We start from the raw sequence: 18,157 nt of genomic DNA on the forward strand, positions 1-18,157 counted from the left end.
TGTGGTGTGTGGGGTGTGTGTGTGGTGTGTGTGTGTGGTGTGTGTGTGGTGTGTGTGTGTGGGGTGTGTGGTATGTGTGGTGTGTGTGTGGGGTGTGTGGTGTGTGTGTGTGGTGTGTGTGGTGTGTGGGTGTGTGGTGTGTGTGGGGTGTGTGTGGTGTGTGTGTGGGGTGTGTGTGGTGTGTGTGGTGTGTGTGGGGTGTGTGGGGTGTGTGTGTGGTGTGTGGTGTGTGTGTGTGGTGTGTGTGTGTGATGTGTGTGGTGTGTGGGGTGTGGTGTGTGTGTGGTGTGTGTGTGTGGTGTGTGTGTGGTGTGTGGTGTGTGTGTGGTGTGTGTGTGGTGTGTGTGGTGTGTGTGGTGTGTGGTGTGTGGTGTGTGTGTGGGGTGTGTGTGGGTGGGGTGTGTGTGGTGTGTGTGGTGTGTGGGGGTGTGTGGTGTGTGCTGTGTGTGTGGTGTGTGTGTGTGGTGTGTGGTGGGTGTGTGTGTGTGTGGGGGGGTGTGTGTGGGTGGTGTGTGTGGGGGTGTGTGGGAGTGTTTGGGGTGTGTGTGGGTGTGTGTGGTGTGTGTATGGGGTGTGTGGGTGGGGTGTGTGGGGTGTGTGTTGGGTGTGTGTGGTGTGCTTGTGTGTGTGGTGTGTGTGGGTGTGTGTGTGTGGGTGGGGTGTGTGTGGTGTGTGTGTGATGTGTGTGGGGTGTGTGTGTGTGGGTGTGGTGTGTGTGTGGGTGGGGTGTCTATGGGGTGTGTGGGTGTGTGTGTGAGGTGTGTGTGGTGTGTGTGGTGTGTGGGGTGTGTGGTGTGGTGTGTGTGGGGTGTGGTGTGTGTGGTGTGTGGTGTGTGTGTGTGGTGTGTGGTGTGTGTGGTGTGTGTGTGGGTGGTGTGGTGTGGTGTGGTGTGTGTGGTGTGTGTGGTGTGTGGTGTGTGTGTGGGTGTGTGGTGTGTGTGGTGTGTGTGTGGTGCGTGTGGTGTGGTGTGTGGTGTGTGGTGTGTGTGTGTGTGGGGTGTGTGTGGTGTGTGTTTGTGTGGGGTGTGTGTGGTGTGGTGTGTGTGGGGTGTGTGGTGTGTGTGTGGTGTGTGTGGTGTGTGTGGTGTGTAGGGTGTGTGTGTGTGGGGTGTGTGGTGTGTGTGGGGTGTGTGGTGGGTGTGGTGTGTGTGTGTAGGGTGTGTGTGTGGGGTGTGTGGTGTGTGTGTGGGGCGTGTGTGTGTGGGGGTGTGTGTGTGTGGGGTGTGTGGTGTGTGTGTGTGGTGTGTGTGGGGGTGTGTGTGTGGGGGTGTGTGGGGTGTGTGTGGTGTGTGTGGTGTGTGTGGTGTGTGTGTGTGTGGGGTGTGTGGGGTGTGGGGTGTGTGTGGTGTGTGTGTGGTGTGTGTGTGTGGGGTGTGTGGTGTGTGTGGTGTGTGTGTGTGTGGTGTGTGTGGTGTGTGTGTGTGGTGTGTGTGTGTGGTGTGTGTGTGGTGTGTGGTGTGTGTGTGTGTGGTGTGTGTGGTGTGTGTGTGTGTGGTGTGTGTAGTGTGTGTGTGTGGTGTGTGTGTGTGGTGTGTGTGTGGTGTGTGGTGTGTGTGTGTGTGGTGTGTGTGGTGTGTGTGTGTGGTGTGTGTGTGTGGGGTGTGGTGTGTGGTGTGTGTGGTGTGTGTGGGGTGTGTGGTGTGTGTGTGGTGTGTGTGGTGTGTGTGTGTGTGTGTGGTGTGGTGTGTGTGGTGTGTGGTGTGTGTGGTGTGTGTGTGTGGTGTGTGTGTGTGGGGTGTGGTGTGTGGTGTGTGTGGTGTGTGTGGGGTGTGTGGTGTGTGTGTGGGGTGTGTGTGTGGGGTGTGGTGTGTGGTGTGTGTGGGGTGTGTGGTGTGTGTGGGGTGTGTGTGTGTGGTGTGTGTGTGGTGTGGTGTGTGTGATGTGTGTGGTGTGTGGGGTGTGGTGTGTGTGTGGGGGTGTGTGTGGTGTGTGTGGTGGTGTGTGGTGTGTGTGGTGTGTGGTGTGTGTGGTGTGTGTGTGGGGTATGTGTGTGGGGTGTGTGGGTGGGGGTGTGTGTGGTGTGTGTGGTGTGTGGGGGTGTGTATGGTGTGTGTGGGGTGTGTGGTGGTGTGCTGTGTGTGTGGTGTGTGTGTGTGGTGTGTGGTGGGTGTGTGTGTGTGTGGGGGTGTGTGTGTGTGTGGGTGGTGTGTGTGGGGGTGTGTGGGAGTGTTTGGGTGTGTGTGTGTGTGTGTGTGGTGTGTGTATGGGGTGTGTGGGTGGGGTGTGTGGGGTGTGTGTTGGGTGTGTGTGGTGTGCTTGTGTGTGTGGTGTGTGTGGGTGTGTGTGTGTGGGTGGGGTGTGTGTGGTGTGTGTGTGTGGTGTGTGTGGGGTGTGTGTGTGTGGGTGTGATGTGTGTGGGTGGGGTGTCTATGGGGTGTGTGGGTGTGTGTGTGTGAGGTGCGTGTGGTGTGTGTGGGTGTGTGGGGATGACCCTGCTGAGGCTGCTGTGCCTCAAATATTGGAAGAAGAAGTCACCCCCTGTGAGTGGCTGGCTGAGGTGCCATCTGCTGAGGAAGTACTGAAGGCGATTCAGAGTCTGGGACCAGGAAAGGCACCGGGCTGAGATGATCTCCCAAGCGAAATGCTGAGGGAGGGTGCCGTTTGTGCACAGACTGCCCTACATGACATCATAACAACAGTCTGGACCACTGGACGGGTTCCGCAGGATTGGAAGGATGCCCTGCTGGTCCCCCTCTTTAAGAAGGGGGACCGCACAGACTGTAACAACTACAGGGGCATCTCACTCCTCAGTGTGCCGGGAAAGGTCCTGGCTAGGATTATTCAACATCGCCTTGCTAGGCACGCTGAGGAGAGGCTTACGGAGCCCCAATGCGGTTTCAGGAAAGGGCGGTCCTGCACAGATGCCATAATTTACGTCCGTCTGCTACAGCAGAGGTGTAGGGAATTCCAACAAGACCTACATCTCTGCTTTATTGACCTGGTCAAGGCCTATGATACCATCAGTAGGCCTGGGCTCTGGGTTGTTCTTCGTGCTTTTGGAGTCCCTGACCCTCTGCTCACGATCATTAAGGACCTTCATGATGGTGAGCGGGCCCGGGTAAAACTACGTGGCCGGGAGTCAGAGCCATTCCCTGTACACCTTGGGGTGCGACAGGGATGTCCTCTGGCTCCCACATTATTTAACATCTATTTTGACCACGTAGTTCGTGAAGCCTTCAGTAGCTGTACCGGGGGAATTTACATTTGGTACAGATACAATGGGAGGCTGATCGATGCCCGGGTGCGGTCAAGGGATGGCTCCCTATTGGTCAACCACGTTATGTATGCTGATGATTTGGTAATAGCTGCTCAGTCAGAGTAGGAGTTGGAGACGCTGCTGCTGAGACTGGAGCGTGCCACTAAGAGGTGGGGCCTTACCATCAGCCCCACCAAAACTAAGCACCTGCCTGGGTATTTTGTACCATCGGACACTCCACCCCCACAACTCCCAATCGGTGATGGGGCAGTTGTGGAGAGAGTGGAGAGTTTCCCATACCTGGGCAGTGTGCTTATGACTGGCTCCAGTTTAACAGCAGAGGTCTCACTCCGAATCAGTCGAGCGGCAATATCTTTTCATCGGTTGCGTAACGCTGTGTGGAAGCTACCTGGTCTGTCGCTCCGCACTAAGCTTCAGGTCTTCTCGGCCACGGTCATTCCCTCCCTTCTCTACGCTTGCGAAACGTGGACCCCCCTAATGGAACATCTTCGCCGGTTAGAAACATTTAGGCTGGCCTGCCTACGATCCATCCTGGGCTTAACCAGGCTGGATTGAATTTCGATTTAAAGCTTTCGTGACTGCAAGGATTCATCTTCGTTGGTTCTTTCGGTAAAGTCACCACGTAGAATGAGAATAAAATAATAAAATAACACGATAAAATTCTCACGACGTTTCGGCCACAACGCAAGCGGCCGTCTTCAGAGCTGTCGTCCCGACAGCTCTGTTACCTTTCACCTGAAGACGGCCGCTTGCGTTGTGGCCGAAACGTCGTGAGAATTTTATCATGTTATTTTATTATTTTCTTCTCATTCTACGTGACTTTACCGAAAGAACCAAAGAAGAACAGCCTGGATTGTGTGAGGAGCTCACAAATCCTTGAAAGATCTGGGCAAGGTCCCATCGGTGAGCTCCTCCGGCAGGCAAGGCTGCGTTGGCTGGGTCATGTAGCCCGCATGCCCAGCCACCGCATGCCGAAACAGCTTTTGTTCGGCCGGATCGAGGGGGCTAAATGGGCGCGGCACGGGCTAGAGAAGAGATGGAGTGACGTGGTACAGGAGGACGTGGAGCTGAGTGGGTCAGTGAGTAAGTTGGTGATTGAGCGGGTGAGTGAGTGAGTGGGTAAGTGGGTGAGTGAGTGGGTGAGTGGGTGAGTGATTGAGTGGATAAGTGGGTGAGTGAGTGTGAGTGAGTGAGTGGGTGAGTGGGTGAGTGAGTGGGTGAGTGAGTGAGTGGGTGAGTGAGTGGGTGAGTGAGTGGGTGGGTGAGTGGGTGAGTGGGTGAGTGGGTGAGTGAGTGGTTGAGTGAGTGGGTGAGTGAGTGGGTGAGTGAGTGAGTGGGTGAGTGGGTGAGTGAGTGGGTGAGTGAGTGGGTGAGTGAGTGGGTGAGTGAGTGAGTGGGTGAGTGAGTGAGTGAGTGGGTGAGTGGGTGACTGTATCTCGAGATCTCACAGACCCCTGCTGATGACGATGTTGTTGTTGATGATGATGATGACATTGTGAGCTCATGGCGGTTCAAGTTTATGAGCTGATTTAGGGCTGAGCGGACCTGGGGGAATCCCCGGACGGCTGATTCACGGATCGTAAATACTTGGGCGGGAGATTGTGGGTTTCGGTTCGGTCCACCACTAGGTCGGCTCGGCCTCAAATAACAACACAATCTCACCGTCTTACACACACACTCACCAACTCACTCACCCACTCACCCACCCACTCACCCTCTCACTCACCCATTCACTCACCCACTCACTCACCAATTCACTCAACCACTCATGGACCATCTCACTCACCAACTCACTCACCCACGCACCCTCTCACTCACCAACTCAATCACCCACCCACTCACCAACTCACTCACCCACTCACTCTCCATCTCACTTACCCACTCACCAACTCACTCACGCACTCACCCACCCACTCACCCTCTCACTCACCAACTCAATCACCCACCCACTCACCAACTCACTCACCCACTCACTTACCCACTCACCAACTCACTCACGCACTCACCCACCCACTCACCCTCTCACTCACCCACTCACTCACCCACTCACCCACTCACTCACCAATTCACTCAACCACTCATGGACCATCTCACTCACCAACTCACTCACCCACACACTCACCAACTCAATGACCCACCCACTCACCAACTGAATTACCCATTCACTCACCAACTCACTCATCCACCCACTCACTCACAATCTCACTTACCCACTCACTCACCAATTCACTCACCCACCCACTCACTCACCAAGTCACTCACTGACCAACTCACTCACCCACCCACTCACTCACCAAGTCACTCACCCACCAACTCACCAACTCACTTACCCACTAACCCACTCACTCACCAACTCACCCACCCACCCACTCACTTACCAACTCACTCACCCACTCACCAATTCACTCACCCACCCACTCAATCACCAACTCACTCACCCACTCACTTACCAATTCACTCACCCACTCACGGACCATCTCACTCAACCACTCACCCACTCACTCGCCCACTTGCCAACTCACTTACCACCTCATTCACCAATTCACTCACCCACTCACCAACTAACTCACCCATTCACTCACCAACTGACTCACGAGTTAACTCACCCACTCACCAACTCACTCACCCATTTACTCACCAACTCACTCACCCATTCACTCACGCACTCACTCATCTATTTACACACTCCCCCATCAATAACTCACCAACTCACTTACTCACTCACTTACCCATTCACTAATCCATTCACTCACCCACTCACTCACTCATCAGCTCACCCACCTTTGGGAGGGTAGTTGAGTGAGTGAGTGAGTCGGTGGGTGAGTTAGTGGGTGAGTGAGTGGGTGGGTGAGTGAGTGGGTGAGTGGGTGAATGGGTGGGTGAGTGAGTGAGTGGGTGAGTGAGTTGGTGAGTGGGTGAATGGGTGGGTGAGTGAGTGGGTGGGTGGGTGAGTGAGTGGGTGGGTGAGTGGGTGGGTGGGTGAGTGGGTGGGTGAGTGAGTGGGTGGGTGAGTAGGTGGGTGAGTAGGTGAGTGGATAGTTTAGGGAGTGAGTGAGTGGGTGGGTGGGTGAGTGAGTGAGTGAGTGGGTGGGTGAGTGGGTGGGTGAGTGGGTGGGTGAGTGAGTGGGTGAGTGAGTAGGTGGGTGAGTAGGTGGGTGAGTAGGTGAGAGGGTAGTTTAGGGAGTGAGTGGGTGGGTGGGTGAGTGAGTGGGTGGGTGAGTGAGTGGATGAGTGAGTGAGTGGGTGAATGAGTGGGTGGGTCGTGACGCCTACAGAGCAACTCGATATAACAGGTGGACTCTGATCCCGGCCTGTCACTGGAAGAGACACGCTGAGACACGCTGAGACACAGACAGAGACACACAGAGACACGCGGAGACACAGACAGAGACACAGACAGAGACACGCAGAGAGACAGGACAAAGCTGTCGATTCAACTCTCAAACTAAGGTAAGAATTTGATGAATGGTTCTCTGTGAGTCTTTGGGTCTCTTTATGAGTCTATGGAGTCAGGGTCCGGGATGGAACCCACGACCTCCTGTAGACCAGGCGAGGTAGTCAACATCTCCTAGCCACTGTGGTGTCAGAGTCAGGATCTAACCCACGACCTCCTGTATACCAGGCGAGGTAGTCAACATCTCCTAGCCACTGTGGTGTCAGGGTCAGGAGCTAACCCACGACCTCCTGTAGACCAGGCGAGGTAGTCAACATCTCCTAGCCACTGTGGTGTCAGGATCTAACCCACGACCTCCTGTAGACCTGGCGAGGTAGTCAACATCTCCTAGCCACTGTGGTGTCAGGGTCCGCCTGGTCTACAGGAGGTCGTGTGTTCGATCCCGACCCTGACGATGCCAGCTGCTGCTGTCGATGTAGAGTCTGCGTCTCTCTCTGTCTCTGTCTCTCTCTCTGTCTCTCTCTGTCTCTGTCTATGGTTCTATCTTGGTCTCTATGGGTCTCTATGGGTCTCTGTGGGTCTCTGTGGGTCTCTGTGGGTCTCTGTGGGTCTCTATGGGTCTCTGTGAGTCTCTATGGATCTCTGTGGGTCTCTGGATCTCCATGGGTCTCTGTGGGTCTCTGTGGGTCTCTGGATCTATGTGGGTCTCTGTGGGTCTCTGTGGGTCTCTATGAGGCTATGTGAGTCTCTGTGGGTCTCTGTGGGTCTCTGGATCTATGTGGGTCTCTATGGGTATCTGTGGGTCTCTATGAGGCTATGTGAGTCTCTATGTGTCTCTGTTGGTCTCTGGATCGCTGTGGGTCTCTATGGGTATCTGTGGGTCTCTATTAGGCTATGTGAGTCTCTATGGGTCTCTGGATCTATGTGGGTCTCTATGGGTATCTGTGGGTCTCTATGAGGCTATGTGAGTCTCTATGGGTCTCTGTGGGTCTCTGGATCGCTGTGGGTCTCTATGGGTCGTTGTGGGTCTCTATGAGTCTATGTGGGTCTCTATGGGTCGTTGTGGGTCTCTATGAGTCTATGTGGGTCTCTATTGGTCTCTGTTGGTCTCTGGATCGCTGTGGGTCTCTATGAGTCTACAGTGAGGGAAACACGTGTTTGATCTCCTGCTGATTTTGTACGTTTGCCCACTGACAAAGAAATGATCAGTCTATAATTTTAATGGTAGGTTTATTTTAACAGTGAGATACAGAATAACAACAACACAATCCAGAAAAACGTATGTCAAAAATGTTATAAATTGATTTGCATTTTAATGAGGGAAAGAAAAAAATAATTATTTGACCCCCTCTCAATCAGAAATATTTCTGGCTCCCAGGTGTCTTTTATACAGGTAACGAGCTGAGATTAGGAGCACACTCTTAAAGGGAGTGCTCCTAATCTCAGCATGTTACCTGTATAAAAGACACCTGTCCACAGAAGCAATCAATCAGATTCCAAACTCTCCACCATGGCCAAGACCAAAGAGCCCTCCAAGGATGTCAGGAACAAGATTGTAGAACTACACAAGGCTGGAATGGGCTACAAGACCATTGCCAAGCAGCTTGGTGAGAAGGTGACAACAGTTGGTGCGATTATTCGCAAATGGAAGAAACACAAAATAACTGTCAATCTCCCTCGGCCTGGGGCTCCATGCAAGATCTCACCTCGTGGAGTTGCAATGATCTTGAAAACGGTGAGGAATCAGCCCAGAACTACACGGGAGGATCTTGTCAATGATCTCAAGGCAGCTGGGACCATAGTCACCAAGAAAACAATTGGTAACACACTATGCCGTGAAGGACTGAAATCCTGCAGCGCCCGCAAGGTCCCCCTGCTCAAGAAAGCACATATACATGCCCGTCTGAAGTTTGCCAATGAACATCTGAATGATTCAGAGGACAACTGGGTGAAAGTGTTGTGGTCAGATGAGACCAAAATGGAGCTCTTTGGCATCAACTCAACTCGCCGTGTTTGGAGGAGGAGGAATGCTGCCTATGACCCCAAGAACACCATCCCCACCGTCAAACATGGAGGTGGAAACATTATGCTTTGGGGGGTGTTTTTCTGCTAAAGGGACAGGACAACTTCACCGCATCAAAGGGACGATGGACGGGGCCATGTACCGTCAAATCTTGGGTGAGAACCTCCTTCCCTCAGCCAGGACATTGAAAATGGGTCGTGGATCTGCAAAGAGGAGTGGGACAAAATCCCTCCTGAGATGTGTGCAAACCTGGTGGCCAACTATAAGAAACGTCTGACCTCTGTGATTGCCAACAAGGGTTTTGCCACCAAGTACTGAGTCATGTTTGTGTCTATGTGTCTCTGTGTGTCTCTATGTGTCTCTGTATGTCTCTGTGTGTCTCTGTATCTCTATGTGTCTCTGTGTATCCCTGTGTGTTTCTGTGTGTATCTGTGTGTCTCTATGTATCTCTGTGTCTCTGTGTGTCTCTATGTGTCTCTATGTGTCTCTGTGCGTCTCTATGTGTCTCTGTGTGTCTCTATGTGTCTCTGTGTGTCTCTATGTGTCTCTGTGTCTCTATGTGTCTCTGTGTATCCCTGTGTGTCTCTATGTGTATCTGTGTGTCTCTATGTATCTCTGTGTGTCTCTGTGTGTCTCTACGTGTCTCTGTGTATCTCTGTGTGTCTCTGTGTGTCTCTATGTGTCTCTGTGTGTCTCTATGTGTCTCTGTGTGTATCTATGTGTCTCTGTGTATCTCTATGTGTCCCTATGTGTCTCTGTGTGTCTCTATGTGTCTCTGTGTGTCTCTGTGTGTCTCTGTATCTCTATGTGTCTCTGTGTATCCCTGTGTGTTTCTGTGTGTATCTGTGTGTCTCTATGTATCTCTGTGTCTCTGTGTGTCTCTATGTGTCTCTATGTGTCTCTGTGCGTCTCTATGTGTCTCTATGTGTCTCTATGTGTCTCTGTGTGTCTCTGTGTCTCTGTGTGTCTCTATGTGTCTCTGTGTGTCTCTATGTGTCTCTGTGTCTCTATGTGTCTCTGTGTATCCCTGTGTGTCTCTATGTGTATCTGTGTGTCTCTATGTATCTCTGTGTGTCTATGTGTGTCTCTACGTGTCTCTGTGTATCTCTGTGTGTCTCTGTGTGTCTCTATGTGTCTCTGTGTGTCTCTATGTGTCTCTGTGTGTATCTATGTGTCTCTGTGTATCTCTATGTGTCTCTATGTGTCTCTGTGTGTCTCTTTGTGTCTCTGTGTGTCTCTGTGTGTCTCTTTGTGTCTCTGTGTGTCTCTGTGTGTCTCTGTGTGTCTCTTTGTGTCTCTGTGTGTCTCTGTGTGTCTTTGTGTGTCTCTGTTTCTCTGTGCTTCTCTCTGTGTCTCCATGTGTCTCTATGTGTCTCTCTGTGTGTATGTGTCTCTACGTGTCTCTGTGTGTCTCTCTGTGTCTCTCTGTGTCTCTGTGTGTCTCTCTGTGTTTCTGTGTATCTCTCTGTGTTTCTGTGTATCTCTGTGTGTCTCTGTGTGTCTCTATTTGTCTCTATGTGTATCTGTGTGTCTCTATGTATCTCTGTGTGTCTCTGTGTGTCTCTGTGTCTCTGTGTTTCTCTCTGTGTCTCTATGTGTCTCTGTGTGTCTCTCCTAGCAACTGTGGTGTCAGGATGTAACCCACGACCTCCTGTAGGCCAGGCGAGGTAGTCAACATCTCCTAGTCACTGTGGTGTCAGGATGTAACCCACGACCTCCTGTAGGCCAGGCGAGGTAGTCAACATCTCCTAGTCACTGTGGTGTCAGGATGTAACCCACGACCTCCTGTAGACCAGGCGAGGTAGTCAACATCTCCTAGTCACTGTGGTGTCAGGATGTAACCCACGACCTCCTGTAGACCAGGCGAGGTAGTCAACATCTAGCGAGTCTGCTGTCTGAGCCACCGAATCTCCGTTTTGAGCCACACGGCTGAGCGTCGAACTCACTCGGATTAGTCGTGGCTAGCCAGGTCGCCGTCGAACAATCAGTTAACACCTAGTAGCATGGGTCTGGGTCTCTGTGGGTGTCGCTATGGGTGTCTCTATGGGTGTCTCTGTGAGTCTCTGTGGGTGTCTCTGTGGGTGTCTCTGTGGGTGTCTCTGTGAGTCTCTATGGGTGTCTCTGTGGGTGTCTCTGTGAGTCTCTGTGGGTGTCGCTATGGGTGTCTCTATGGGCGGCTCTGTGAGTCTCTGTGGGTGTCTCTGTGGGTGTCTCTGTGGGTGTCTCTGTGGGTCTCTCTGGGTCTCTGTGGATGTCTCTGTGGGTCTCTGTGGGTGTCGCTATGGGTGTCTCTGTGAGTGTCTCTGTGGGTCTCTGTGGGTGTCTCTATGGGTGTCTCTGTGGGTCTCTGTGGGTGTCGCTATGGGTGTCTCTGTGGGTGTCTCTGTGAGTCTCTGTGGGTGTCTCTGTGAGTCTCTGTGGGTGTCTCTATGGGTGTCTCTGTGGGTGTCTCTGTGGGTGTCTCTGTGGGTCTCTCTGGGTCTCTGTGGATGTCTCTGTAGGTCTCTGTGGGTGTCTCTGTGGGTCTCTATGTGTGTCTCTATGAGTTTCTGTGGGTCTCTATGGGTGTCTCTGTGGGTGTCTCTGTGGGTGTCTCTGTGAGTCTCTGTGTGTCTCTGTGAGTCTCTGTGGGTGTCTCTGTGAGTCTCTGTGGGTGTCTCTATGGGTGTCTCTGTGGGTGTCTCTGTGGGTCTCTGTGGATGTCTCTGTGGGTCTCTGTGGGTGTCTCTGTGAGTCTCTGTGGGTGTCTCTGTGAGTCTCTGTGGGTGTCTCTATGGGTGTCTCTGTGGGTGTCTCTGTGGGTCTCTCTGGGTCTCTGTGGATGTCTCTGTGGGTCTCTGTGGGTCTCTGTGGGTGTCTCTGTGGATGTCTCTGTGGGTCTCTGTGGGTCTCTGTGGGTGTCTCTGTGAGTGTCTCTGTGGGTCTCTGTGGGTGTCCCTATGGGTGTCTTTGTGGGTGTCTCTGTGGATGTCTCTGTGGGTGTCTCTGTGAGTCTCTGTGGGTGTCTCTGCGGGTGTCTCTGTGAGTCTCTGTGGGTGTCTCGATGGGTTTCTCTGTGGGTGTCGCTATGGGTGCCTCTATGGGTGGCTCTGTGAGTCTCTGTGGGTGTCTCTGTGAGTCTCTGTGGGTGTCTCTATGGGTGTCTCTGTGAGTGTCTCTGTGGGTGTCTCTGTGGGTCTCTCTGGGTCTCTGTGGATGTCTCTGTGGGTCTCTGTGGGTCTCTGTGGGTGTCTCTGTGGGTCTCTGTGGGTCTCTGTGGGTGTCTCTGTGGGTCTCTGTGGGTCTCTGTGGGTGTCTCTGTGGGTGTCTCTATGGGTGTCTCTGTGGGTCTCTGTGAGTGTCTCTGTGGGTCTCTGTGGGTCTCTGTGGGTGTCTCTGTGGGTCTCTATGTGTGTTTCTGTGAGTCTCTGTGGGTCTCTATGGGTGTCTCTGTGGGTGTCTCTGTGGGTGTCTCTGTGAGTCTCTGTGTGTCTCTGTGAGTCTCTGTGGGTGTCTCTGTGAGTCTCTGTGTGTCTCTGTGTGTCTCTGTGTGTCTCTGTGGATGTCTCTGTGGGTCTCTGTGGGTGTCTCTGTGAGTGTCTCTGTGTGTCTCTGTGGGTGTCTCTGTGAGTCTCTGTGGGTGTCTCTGTGTGTCTCTGTGGGTGTCTCTGTGGGTGTCTCTGTGTCTCTGTGAGTCTCTATGGGTGTCTCTGTGAGTCTCTGTGGGTGTCTCTGTGTGTCTCTGTGGGTCTCTGTGGGTGTCTCTGTGGGTCTCTGTGGGTGTCTCTGTGAGTCTCTGTGTGTCTCTGTGTTTCTGTGTGTCTCTATGGGTCTCTGTGTGTCTCTGTGGGTCTCTGTGGGTCTCTGTGGGTGTCTCTGTGTGTCTCTGTGTGTCTCTGTGGGTCTCTGTGGGTGTCTCTGTGTGTCTCTGTGTGTCTCTGGGTCTCTATGGGTGTGTCTCTGGGTCTCTATGGGTGAGTCTCTGTGTCTCTATGGGTGTGTCTCCGAGTCTCTGTGTCTCTGGATCTCTGTGTGTCTCTACGGGTGTGTGTGGGATGCAGGATGAGTGAGTGTAGTAGTATCTGTGTGTGTGTGTGTGTCAGTGATCTCTTCACCGTTCTCGTAGTGTGCACCACTGTTGTGTTTGCGTCCCGTGTTGGATTTTGTAACGTTCCTACCCCGTGCCCCGACTCTGTGATAAAGAGCTTCATAGCTCACCGGATTCCTCCTCCTGCAGTGTCAATATTCTGATTCTGACGACAAACTTCTGACATAAATGAATAAATATAATGTTATTGTATTTCTACATACGTGACTTTACCGAAAAAACCCATGTGTAATTTATGCAGTCACGAAAGCTTTAATTCTTTACTAAACTTCTGACATTTACACGATCTAACCACCACCACCATCACCACCACAACAACAACACGCCTGGCCTCCTATTCACCCACGGCAGGTCACTAGACAACTCTCCCTACCACCACCACCACCAACCCTCACACCCAGCTAACATCCCACACCTGTCTCCTATTCACCCACGACAGGTCACTAGGCAACTCTCCCTACCACCACCACCACCAACCCTCACACCCAGCTAACACCCAGCTAACATCTCACACCTGTCTCCTATTCACCCACGACAGGTCACTAGACAACTCTCCCTACCACCACCACCACCACCAACCCTCACACCCAGCTAACATCCCACACCTGTCTCCTATTCACCCACGGCAGGTCACTAGGCAACTCTCCCTACCACCACCACCACCAACCCTCACACCCAGCTAACACCCAGCTAACATCTCACACCTGTCTCCTATTCACCCACGACAGGTCACTAGACAACTCTCCCTACCACCACCACCACCAACCCTCACACCCAGCTAACATCCCACACCTGTCTCCTATTCACCCACGGCAGGTCACTAGGCAACTCTCCCTACCACCACCACCACCAACCCTCACACCCAGCTAACATCTCACACCTGTCTCCTATTCACCCACGACAGGTCACTAGACAACTCTCCCTGTCACCACCAACCCTCACACCCAGCTAACATCCCACTCCTATCTCTTATTCACCCACGACAGGTCACAAGACAACTCTCCCTACCACCACCACCACCAACCCTCACACCCAGCTAACATCTCACACCTGTCTCCTATTCACCCACGACAGGTCACTAGACAACTCTCCCTGTCACCACCAACCCTCACACCCAGCTAACATCCCACACCGGTCTCCTATTCACCCACGACAGGTCACTAGACAACTCTCCCTACCACCACCACCACCAACCCTCACACCCAGCTAACACCCCACTCCTATCTCCTATTCACCCACGACAGGTCACTAGACAACTCTCCCTACCACCACCACCAACCCTCACACCCAGCTAACACCCCACTCCTATCTCCTATTCACCCACGACAGGTCACTAGACAACTCTCCCTACCACCAACCCTCACACCCAGCTAACATCCCACACCTGTCTCCTATTCACCCACGACAGGTCACTAGACAACTCTCCCTGTCACCACCACCACCAACCCTCACACCCAGCTAACACCCCACTCCTATCTCCTATTCACCCACGACAGGTCACTAGACAACTCTCCCTACCACCACCACCAACCCTCACACCCAGCTAACACCCCACTCCTATCTCCTATTCACTCACAGCAGGTCACTAGACAACTCTCCCTACCACCAACCCTCACACCCAGCTAACATCCCACACCTGTCTCCTATTCACCCACGACAGGTCACTAGACAACTCTCCCTGTCACCACCACCACCAACCCTCACACCCAGCTAACATCCCACTCCTATCTCCTATTCACCCACGACAGGTCACTAGGCAACTCTCCCTACCACCACCACCACCAACCCTCACACCCAGCTAACACCCAGCTAACATCTCACACCTGTCTCCTATTCACCCACGACAGGTCACTAGACAACTCTCCCTACCACCACCACCACCACCAACCCTCACACCCAGCTAACCTTCCACTCCTGGTCTCCTATTCACCCACGACAGGTCACTAGACAACTCTCCCTACCACCACCACCACCACCAACCCTCACACCCAGCTAACACCCCACTCCTATCTCCTATTCACCCACGACAGGTCACTAGACAACTCTCCCTACCACCACCACCACCACCAACCCTCACACCCAGCTAACATCCCACTCCTATCTCTTATTCACCCACGACAGGTCACTAGACAACTCTCCCTACCACCACCACCAACCCTCACACCCAGCTAACATCCCACACCTGTCTCCTATTCACCCACGGCAGGTCACTAGGCAACTCTCCCTACCACCACCACCACCAACCCTCACACCCAGCTAACACCCAGCTAACATCTCACACCTGTCTCCTATTCACCCACGACAGGTCACTAGACAACTCTCCCTACCACCACCACCACCACCAACCCTCACACCCAGCTAACATCCCACACCTGTCTCCTATTCACCCACGGCAGGTCACTAGGCAACTCTCCCTACCACCACCACCACCACCAACCCTCACACCCAGCTAACATCTCACACCTGTCTCCTATTCACCCACGACAGGTCACTAGACAACTCTCCCTGTCACCACCAACCCTCACACCCAGCTAACATCCCACTCCTATCTCTTATTCACCCACGACAGGTCACAAGACAACTCTCCCTACCACCACCACCACCAACCCTCACACCCAGCTAACATCTCACACCTGTCTCCTATTCACCCACGACAGGTCACTAGACAACTCTCCCTGTCACCACCAACCCTCACACCCAGCTAACATCCCACACCTATCTCCTATTCACCCACGACAGGTCACTAGACAACTCTCCCTACCACCACCACCACCACCAACCCTCACACCCAGCTAACATCCCACTCCTATCTCTTATTCACCCACGACAGGTCACTAGACAACTCTCCCTGTCACCACCAACCCTCACACCCAGCTAACATCCCACACCTATCTCCTATTCACCCACGGCAGGTCACTAGGCAACTCTCCCTACCACCACCACCACCACCAACCCTCACACCCAGCTAACATCTCACACCTGTCTCCTATTCACCCACGACAGGTCACTAGACAACTCTCCCTGTCACCACCAACCCTCACACCCAGCTAACACCCCACTCCTATCTCCTATTCACCCACGACAGGTCACTAGACAACTCTCCCTACCACCACCACCACCACCAACCCTCACACCCAGCTAACATCCCACTCCTATCTCTTATTCACCCACGACAGGTCACTAGACAACTCTCCCTACCACCACCACAACCCTCACACCCAGCTAACCTTCCACTCCTGGTCTCCTATTCACCCACGACAGGTCACTAGACAACTCTCCCTACCACCACCACCACCACCAACCCTCACACCCAGCTAACATCCCACACCTACCTCCTATTCACTCACGACAGGTCACTAGACAACTCTCCCTACCACCACCAACCCTCACACCCAGCTAACCTTCCACTCCTGGTCTCCTATTCACCCACGACAGGTCACTAGACAACTCTCCCTACCACCACCACCACCACCAACCCTCACACCCAGCTAACACCCCACTCCTATCTCCTATTCACCCACGACAGGTCACTAGACAACTCTCCCTACCACCACCACCACCACCAACCCTCACACCCAGCTAACATCCCACTCCTATCTCTTATTCACCCACGACAGGTCACTAGACAACTCTCCCTACCACCACCACCAACCCTCACACCCAGCTAACATCCCACACCCGGTCTCCTATTCACCCACGACAGGTCACTAGACAACTCTCCCTACCACCACCACCACCACCAACCCTCACACCCAGCTAACACCCCACTCCTATCTCCCATCCACCCCACGGCAGCTCACACAGCAAGATGGTGAACGCCGGCCTCCAGATGGTGGGGCTGGCCCTCAGCCTGCTGGGCACCGTCGGGGGCATCGTGAGCTGCGCCCTGCCCATGTGGAAGGTCTCCGCCCTGCTGGGCAGCAGCGTCATCACCTCCATTATGACGTACGAGGGCCTCTGGATGAACTGCGTGGTGCAAAGCACGGGCCAGATGCAGTGCAAGCGCTACGACTCGATGCTGGCGCTGGGGCAGGACCTGCAGGCGGCCCGGGCGCTCACCGTCATCGCCGTCGTCCTCGCCGGCGTTGGCATCCTGGTGGCGATCGCGGGCGCCAAGTGCACCACGTGCGTGGAGGACGAGGCGACCAAGGCGCGGGTCTCCATCGCGGCCGGCGCCGTCTTCGTCCTCGCCGGAGCCCTCGAGATCGTGCCGGCGTCCTGGTCGGCCAACGCCATCGTCCGCGATTTCCACAACCCGCTGGTGCCCGAGGCGGGCAAGCGGGACATGGGCGCGTCGCTGTACCTGGGGTGGGCGTCCAGCGCCCTCATGCTGCTTGGGGGCGCCCTCCTCTGCTGCTCGTGCCCCCCCAAGAAGCCCAAATACGCGCCGCCAAAGTCGTCCATGGGCGGAGGCGGTCCCAGGAGCAACTTCGTGTGAGGGTTACGGAGGGTGGGGGGTGGAGGGGGTCAGTTTGTGGGGGGTGGGGGGGGGGGGGGGGGGTCAGTCTGTGGGGGGTGGGGGGGGGGTCAGTCTGTGGGGGGGGGTGGGGTGGAGGGGTCAGTCTGTTGGGGGGGGGGGTCAGTCTGTGGGAAGTTAGAGGTACTTGTGTGTGTGTGTGTGTGTCTGTGTGTGTGTCTGTGTGTCTGTGTGTGTATGTGTCTGTGTGTCTGTGTGTGTCTGTGTGTGTTTGTCTGTGTGTGTGAGTCTGTGTGTGAGTCTGTGTGTGTGTCTGTGTGTGTTTGCCTGTGTGTGTGAGTCTGTGTGTGTGTATCTGTGTGTGTGTCTTTGTGTGTGTGTCTGTGTGTGTGTCTGTGTGTGTTTGTCTGTGTGTGTGAGTCTCTGTGTGAGTCTGTGTGTGTGTGTCTGTGTGTGTGTCTGTGTGTGTGTGTCTGTGTGTGTCTATGAGTGTGTCTGTGTGTGTCTGTGTGTGTGTGTCTGTGTGTGTGTCTGTGTGTGTGTTTGTGTGTGTTTGTGTGTGTTTGTGTGTGTGTCTGTGTGCGTGTGTCTGTGTGTGTGTCTGTGTGTGTCTGTGTGTCTGTGTGTGTCTGTGTGGACGTTCCATAGGATGAGTGTGTAGTGGGGAGCGGTAGTGTAGTGGTTAGCGCTACGCTGCGCTACAAACCCAGCGACCCGGGTTCGATTCCCGCTCACGGCCAACACCACCAGTGACGATTTCATCTGAACGGGTCCTGGGCCTCCCCTAGGTCGACTCAGCCTCAAATGAGTACCTGGTGCGGTGTGTAGTGGACATCGCCACTGGGGAGACAAAGGCGGCCGGGCGTGGGGCTGGCCACCCACCCCCTCGTGTGCTACAGTAGCGGCCTTCACAAGTGCTGCTCCCAAACAGCACTTGCCCCTACAATCTGCTAAGGCTGCACGGGGGAGCTTTGTCTTTGCGGTTTGGATTTTTCTACCCCTTTGCTGTAGCAGACAGA

General features: G+C 53.9%; 1 protein-coding gene across 1 annotated transcript; it reads left to right on the forward strand.

Annotated features, from left to right (window-relative positions):
* Positions 1-6,474: 6,474 nt before the first annotated feature.
* Positions 6,475-17,192, forward strand: LOC116958107 (claudin-4-like). Its single transcript, XM_032980599.2, has 2 exons — positions 6,475-6,667; positions 16,517-17,192. The coding sequence occupies exon 2, from the start codon at positions 16,530-16,532 to the stop codon at positions 17,157-17,159; it is 630 nt and encodes a 209-aa protein (XP_032836490.1). The 5' UTR covers positions 6,475-6,667; positions 16,517-16,529; the 3' UTR covers positions 17,160-17,192.
* Positions 17,193-18,157: the final 965 nt, after the last annotated feature.

This window comes from Petromyzon marinus, unplaced genomic scaffold (assembly GCF_048934315.1).
Source record: "Petromyzon marinus isolate PM22_M1 ecotype Great Lakes invasive population unplaced genomic scaffold, UKy_Petmar_22M1.pri1.0 PM_Scaffold_37, whole genome shotgun sequence".
In the NCBI taxonomy this organism is placed as follows: Eukaryota; Metazoa; Chordata; class Hyperoartia; order Petromyzontiformes; family Petromyzontidae; genus Petromyzon; species Petromyzon marinus.

Coding starts and splice junctions, on each gene's coding strand:
- LOC116958107 (XM_032980599.2), top strand. CDS start 16,530: ATGGTGAACGCCGGCCTCCAGATGGTGGGGCTGGCCCTCAGCCTGCTG.